Source organism: Brassica oleracea, chromosome C5 (assembly GCF_000695525.1).
Source record: "Brassica oleracea var. oleracea cultivar TO1000 chromosome C5, BOL, whole genome shotgun sequence".
NCBI classification, from domain to species: domain Eukaryota; kingdom Viridiplantae; phylum Streptophyta; class Magnoliopsida; order Brassicales; family Brassicaceae; genus Brassica; species Brassica oleracea.
In genome coordinates, this window is record NC_027752.1 from 13306716 (window position 1) to 13313370 (window position 6655).

A 6655-nucleotide genomic window follows, 5' to 3' on the forward strand; every position below is an offset into this window, starting at 1 on the left:
TTTGATACATAATTTTTATATACTTCTTATTCAACACAAAGCGTGTGTCTCAACCTAGTATTATACTCCAATATTTTATACAATCAAATATAAACTAAAATAGAATATAGTATGAATACCTGTTACATTCTTTCATCCAAAACCACATATACAAAACATAGGTACTGTTTTACAACTCCATGTATAAAAGTATTGTTTAACAACCACATAGAAACATGGTTATTGATCTTGGTTGAGTAATAGAGAAAGAGAGTTTCAATGGTTGGAAAGCTTTAACCTCACAATACAATGAATGAGAGAGATGATCCCATGTGAGTTCATGTAGTACCTGTCTATTTCAGACACGGTACAGTTTAATGATCTGATCAATCTTGGCGCGACAGACAGGACATCTCCCGTTGTTGGATTTGATCTCAATCAAGCAAGACATGCATCCTGCGAGATGTCCACACGGGACACAAACCACGTCAGATGGAGCGTCGAGACATATAGAACACTGTCCAGAGCTCCCGTCTTCTTTCTTTTCACCCTCTGCTGAAGCTGGTAGAGGAGAAGAAGATGGGACATCGACAGGTGTTGAGTCGATAGTTGGGTAATGAACGGGACCATCCTCTAAGGTTTCTATGTGATCATCTGTCAATGGAGGAGCTGATGGTGAATGTTCATGTAGAATAACACTTTCCTGGCTATTGAGAACCGATGTGCTTGCTTTTCCTGAGGAAGGAGGAGGAGGAGGTGGTGCAGTTGAGGAACTTTCTTCACCAACGGAATGGTGAATGGCATTCGGTGTCTCACTCATAGCATGATGCGCAGACGGTGCTGTTTGGAGAAAGACTCGACGAGGCTGTCCATGAGAGTTTCATTATATAAATCCAAAGACCTATGAAATGAAACAAGAAATCTCTGTAAATACAATGGCTAATACCTGTGGAATTCCTTTACATGCATCACAGAACCACTTAAGCTGTTGTTCGTCCCCTTTAGTGGAGGGGGCAAGTCTAAGATGTGTTTCTGTAATAAAAGAGAGGAAAAACTTAACAAATATTTTAACGCAAGAGCAGATAAAATAGAGTGATCTATTTACATCACGAAGGTAAAAAGTTTCTGATATGAACAAAGGATGGTTGCTAGCAACTAAACAGTGGACAGACTTACGCGTATAAACTTCATTCCTACGTTTTAGTCTTTGTCTCCAGCGGCTTAGGACTATCCACCAGAATAAAGTTCAATCATCATCATCTACAAAGCAGGAGGTTGCATGTGAACAGCATATAAAAAAGTATAGCAAGAAATTACTTGTGGATTCGTTGACAATGATCATCACTGAGATATCAGACTGGTCCGTTATTGGTTCCTCCAAGTTTGCTTTCCACAACGGCATCACTGTCCGTGGCTTGGCAGTAGGCTGTTTACCACTCAAAACACATAGAAAGTAAAACGTCCTGAACTTGTTCTCTGAATTGTTAATATTACTGATCATCGTACCAGTGAACAATCATATACAACCACCTCCAACTTCAAAGGCTGGGCAGGATTTCTTGATCTAGTTGGTACGACGACTACCCATCTGAATATCATTAGCTTTAGAGATGATTTATAGCCATGTGCAAAAGAAACGAATTTTTTGTGCATACTAACAGAGTTAACTGCACGTATAACCGAAGACAGATGCTAAAATTGACTTATAATGGATACTCACACTCTTTTTGAAGGAAACTGATTCTGAGAATCAAGATAGGCAGGGCCGTAAAACTCACGCATCCAACCAGAGAACAAGCAGATGTGGTTCTACAAAACCCAAAATAGTTAACAATCCACAAAAGAATCATATCCATCACCTACAAGTCAGCAACAAACAAAAAGAACATACCTCAATTTTACACGACAATAGTAAACCCTTTGTCTCTAGCGACCTCAAGTGGTGTTTGACCATCATCATTGAGAACAAGTGGATTTGCTGCCAAAAACATCAGATAAAAAAAGGATATTAAACTCAAAGTCAACAAGTTGTATGTAAGAGATGAGAGCAAACACTTACTACCATGTGAAAGAAGCAACTCAACAGTTGGGAAAAGATCTCTTTTAGCAGCATGGTGCAGAGGAGCCCCTGCATGGCGAGCTGATAACCAACGACAGAGAGAGAGAGAGAGAGAGAGAGAGAGAGAGAGAGAGAGAGAGAGAGAGAGAGACCACATTAGCTTATAACTCAACGTTCTATCTGTTGCTAAGTAACTCTTTAAGTACCTGGACAATAAGCATTAACATTGGCGCCTAACTCGATCAAAGTCTTGGCGACATAATAAAGCTCATGAAACCTGCATGCCATGATCAAAGGCGTTCTGCCTTTTCTATCCATCCACTAAATCCCAAAATCACACACAAAAATTACGATTAAAACCCCTAATTTACGAGAAATTCAACAATCAATCAAATAACGATATTGAACCTCGAGGTCTGCTCCTTGGCGATGAAGAGCTCGAATGCTTTCAGAGTTATCATAGCTCACTTGTTTTTGAAACTCGTTATAGCTCGCTTGCTCATACAACAATTCCCCTTTCGATTTCTTTTTCCCCATTGTTCCTTCGCTGATTATCAAAACCAGAAGAAAAAATTGAGTTTTCTCAGGAAATGATAAGAGAAGAAGAATAATATTTAATGAGACATGTTTAATCAGTGTTTGGTATGACTATTGGAGTTTTAAGAATGATTTCTGGATTTCAAGAATACATTTTATTGTTGATAAACCCTAATTTTAGTCCTTCTTGGCCTTGTCTACATTTCAGATCTTTTCACCTTCCCTCTTCCTTCCCTCTTTATACTTCTCCTCCCAAAACCTTTAACACGCTACTGATCTAACTCGGTTGGGTCAACTTATTTTGGCCAAGTCGCTCGTTGTTATGGGTCTTGATGAGGGATTTCATTCCTATCTTGCAGAGAAAGTCAAGTCAGTTCCAAGTTAAGATTTGACTTTAAACTGTGACCAAAGGAATACTTTAAACTGTGACCAAAGGAATGAACAGAAACACTACATTCTTTATCATTTTTTAAAAATATTTTACTATTTATGAGATATAGTTTTTATTTCTATTCATTATCATTCCTTTTATTGTAGAATTATAAAAAAAAAAAAAAAATCCTCATTAATTTGATAAAAAATTATCATTCATACAATTTTATTCCAACTCATTTTTTCTATTCATTTTCCGTGTTCCTCTAATAGTTATCAATTAGCCCCCTTGTATTTTATGTTTCCTCATAGTTTGCTAAGTTTTGTTAAATAGTCCATATACCATAAATTATTTCAACTTTGTACCCACTAATTAATTTTGAGAACCTATTAATCCATTTATTTTTTGATGTGTGTATTTTTGTGTACGTAAAACAAAAGATGGGAGAACCGCAAACATGATTTACAAGTTCGCTTTAGAGCATATGCAATGGACTCCTTCTTGGAGTCTTACCATTATTTTAGTATATATATTTTTTTTTTAATAGTTAAGGACTCTAGTAAAAATGGTGTGTCCAATGGTGATCTCCGATTAGGAGTCCTTAAGAATAAAAAAATATTTTTTTTTAAGTGAAATTTAATTTTTATTTATTAGAAGATAAAATATAAAGATACATTGATTAAAAATAAAGATACAATGATTAAATATAAAGATAAACTAATTATTAATCTTCATCACCAAATTTGTTCCAAATATTTTTGATTAAATCATTCTTCAATCGTTCATGCATATGCCTATCATGAAGATCATTCCGATTGGGAAACATATTATTCAGATTTGTAGGCCTCTCGGTTTCGACCTCTGAACTTCTGGTGACGTCTCCTTCTTCAAATTCAGATATATCGTAACGATTGTATCCATCTCGTTCATTTTCGACTATCATATTGTGTAGTATGATACATGCTCTCATAATCTTCCCTATCTTTGCTTTGTTCATTGAAAGAGCCGGGTTTCTCACAATCGCAAACCGGGATTGTAGTACTCCAAAAGCCCGCTCCACATCCTTTCGGGTTGCTTCTTGAACTTTAGCAAATAACTGTTGTTTAGGACATTGAGGGAGTGTGATAGATTGGATAAATATTGACCATTTTGGATATATATCGTCTGTGAGGTAGTACGCCAACTTATATGTGTGTCCGTTGACCACGTACTTTACCCTGGGGGCCCGACCTTCTAAAATGTCATCAAAAACAGGAGACCGATCGAGGACATTGATATCGTTTAAGGTACCTGGAGGACCAAAAAAGGCGTGCCATATCCAAAGATCGTGTGAAGCTACAGCCTCTAATACAATTGTCGGTTTTCCTGATCTACGTGCGTATTGTCCTTTCCAAGCGGTTGGGCAATTTTTCCACTCCCAATGCATACAATCAATGCTCCCGACCATCCCAGGAAACCCGCGGCTCTCTCCAATATCGAGTAGTCGTTGAAGATCCTCCGGTGTGGGTCTTCGTAGATACTCATCTCCAAATAACCGGATGATTCCATCAGTGAACTTATGTAAACACAAAATTGTTGTGCTCTCACCAAGACGGAGATACTCGTCAACCGTGTCAGCCGCAGAACCATAAGCAAGCTGACTAATTGCTGCCGTACATTTTTGAAGTGGAGAAAGACCAAACCTCCCGGTTGCATCTTGTCTATGTTGAAAGAACGGAACGTTCTCTGAGAGTTCATGGACAATACGCATGAATAAATCTTTGTTCATGCGGAAACGTCGTCTGTATAACTGTGCCGAGTATGTCGAGTCTTCGCTGAAGTAGTCATGCCATAAACGGTTGTGGCCTGCTTCACGGTTTCGTTCTACATAAGCACGTCTCCGTTGATTATTGGTTTGGGCATTCACCATATCGTTGTACGTATCTTCGAGGATTTCGTCGAAAACTTCGTCCAATCTTTCTTCAAGCTCATCAGATGATGATGATGATGACGACATTATTAGGTATCCCTCATGTAAGTAATAAATATTTTAGTTCCAATTTTTACTTCCAAATTTTAGTTCCAAATCTTAGTTCCTACTTTTATTCACACAAGAATTTATCCATCTAAATTGTATAAGAATTTTAAATTAATACAAAAATTGTATAAATATTTTCGGGTTATTACGTGCTTCAGTTTATAAACTTCTATTACTAATTAATACTAGGTGGTTGGTTTTGTCTTGCGTACTACTTGCTTCAGTTTATTAACTTGTATGTAAATTTTTGGGTTGCATATTAACTTGTATACTCTATACTTGCTTCAGTTTATTAACTTGTATGTAAATTTTTGGGTTGCATATTAACTTGTATACTCTATACTTGCTTCAGTTTATTAACTTGTATGTAAATTTTTGGGTTGCATATTAACTTGTATACTCTATACTTGCTTCAGTTTATTAACTTGTATGTAAATTTTTGGGTTGCATATTAACTTGTATACTCTATACTTGCTTCAGTTTATTAACTTGTATGTAAATTTTTGGGTTGCATATTAACTTGTATACTCTATACTTGCTTCAGTTTATTAACTTGTATGTAAATTTTTGGGTTGCATATTAACTTGTATACTCTATACTTGCTTCAGTTTATTAACTTGTATGTAAATTTTTGGGTTGCATATTAACTTGTATACTCTATACTTGCTTCAGTTTATTAACTTGTATGTAAATTTTTGGGTTGCATATTAACTTGTATACTCTATACTTGCTTCAGTTTATTAACTTGTATGTAAATTTTTGGGTTGCATATTAACTTGTATACTCTATACTTGCTTCAGTTTATAAACTTCTATTACTAATTGTATACATAAAGCAAGTGAAGCAAAGTAAACATAACTAAACAAGTGTACTAACCAGAAGTATAACAGTGTGATCGGATGGTTATAAAGAGAATCAAGAGGATCAACTCTTGGTAGAAAAATATTACAAGTCTCTTCGATATCATACAAAGAGAAAAGGTGATGCAAGTTTTGATAATGAGGAAACAAGGAGAACGAGATACAAAGCTAAATAGATGCATGCCTAGTACTTATACTACATAAAGTGACTTGTTCACATGAGCTACAGACCAAAATGCTTTCACATGAGCTACAGACCAAAATGTTTTCACATCTCCAAATGCACCCGTGACAACTTCACCTTAGCTAAAGACCAAAAGACTTTGACAACTCCTCTTCTCCCGTGACATCTTGACATTAACCTGAAACAACATATTACACAACAGTTAGTATAGCTGTAATGCACAACCTGAAACAACACATTACACACTTTACACACATTATCAAGCAACAACTAAGCAAGTACTGAGTAAGTAAACACAACCTCAAACAACACATCATAACATTTCAGACATTAGCTTGAGTTTTAGCGATGTTTCCATCTCAGACAGTGGCTCTTTCTTCGCGAGCAAGCGATCAAGGACTTTATGCCTAGAGAGTTTTTCCTTCAGTTCTAACACGCCATGTAGCTTTGACAACTCCTCTTCTCTACCACTCTTCTTCTTCTTACTGCCAGCTTTCGCAGCCTTTACCCCGATAGGTCTAGCTTCTGGTTCTCCCACGTCCTCTTCTTCTCTATCAACCCCCAACACTTGCCTCCGCTTTTCCTTGCCTCCGCTTTTCCTTTCCACCATCCTTAGCCACATAGGTGGACGACCATTTCTGGTCAT

The 6655-nt window shown here is 36.8% G+C and overlaps 3 protein-coding genes across 3 annotated transcripts in view; all 3 read right to left on the reverse strand.

Annotated features, from left to right (window-relative positions):
• Positions 1 to 337: 337 nt before the first annotated feature.
• On the reverse strand, positions 338 to 2575 carry LOC106294080 (putative E3 ubiquitin-protein ligase XBAT35). Its single transcript, XM_013729698.1, has 10 exons — positions 2447 to 2575; positions 2245 to 2359; positions 2039 to 2119; positions 1884 to 1957; positions 1700 to 1788; positions 1486 to 1567; positions 1297 to 1405; positions 1156 to 1206; positions 926 to 1011; positions 338 to 844 (listed from the first exon to the last, which is right to left on the reverse strand). Exons 1-10 carry the CDS (start codon positions 2573 to 2575, stop codon positions 338 to 340), a joined length of 1323 nt encoding a protein of 440 aa, XP_013585152.1.
• Positions 2576 to 3962: 1387 nt separating this feature from the next.
• On the reverse strand, positions 3963 to 4944 carry LOC106344553. The gene is made up of 2 exons (XM_013783912.1): positions 4484 to 4944; positions 3963 to 4044 (listed from the first exon to the last, which is right to left on the reverse strand). The coding sequence occupies exons 1-2, from the start codon at positions 4942 to 4944 to the stop codon at positions 3963 to 3965; spliced, it is 543 nt and encodes a 180-aa protein (XP_013639366.1).
• Positions 4945 to 6093: 1149 nt separating this feature from the next.
• LOC106344555 overlaps positions 6094 to 6655 on the reverse strand; it is a 1115-nt gene continuing 553 nt past the window's right edge. The window contains exons 2-3 of the mRNA XM_013783913.1: positions 6330 to 6647; positions 6094 to 6187 (exon numbers count right to left, since the gene is read on the reverse strand). Coding sequence (XP_013639367.1) covers positions 6094 to 6187; positions 6330 to 6647 — 412 coding nt within the window. The remainder of the gene's footprint in view (positions 6188 to 6329; positions 6648 to 6655) is intronic.

Excerpts from the sequence above, each read along its gene's own strand:
- LOC106294080 (XM_013729698.1), bottom strand. The coding sequence starts at position 2,575 with ATGGGGAAAAAGAAATCGAAAGGGGAATTGTTGTATGAGCAAGCGAGC. Across the intron at positions 1,958-2,038 it reads GTTGCTTCTTTCACATGGTA|CAAATCCACTTGTTCTCAAT; the intron begins GTAAGTGTTTGC and ends TGTTTTTGGCAG. Across the intron at positions 1,568-1,699 it reads CAGTTTCCTTCAAAAAGAGT|ATGGGTAGTCGTCGTACCAA; the intron begins GTGAGTATCCAT and ends AATGATATTCAG.
- LOC106344553 (XM_013783912.1), bottom strand. The coding sequence starts at position 4,944 with ATGTCGTCATCATCATCATCATCTGATGAGCTTGAAGAAAGATTGGAC. Across the intron at positions 4,045-4,483 it reads TTCACTGATGGAATCATCCG|TTATTTGCTAAAGTTCAAGA; the intron begins GTTATTTGGAGA and ends CCTAAACAACAG.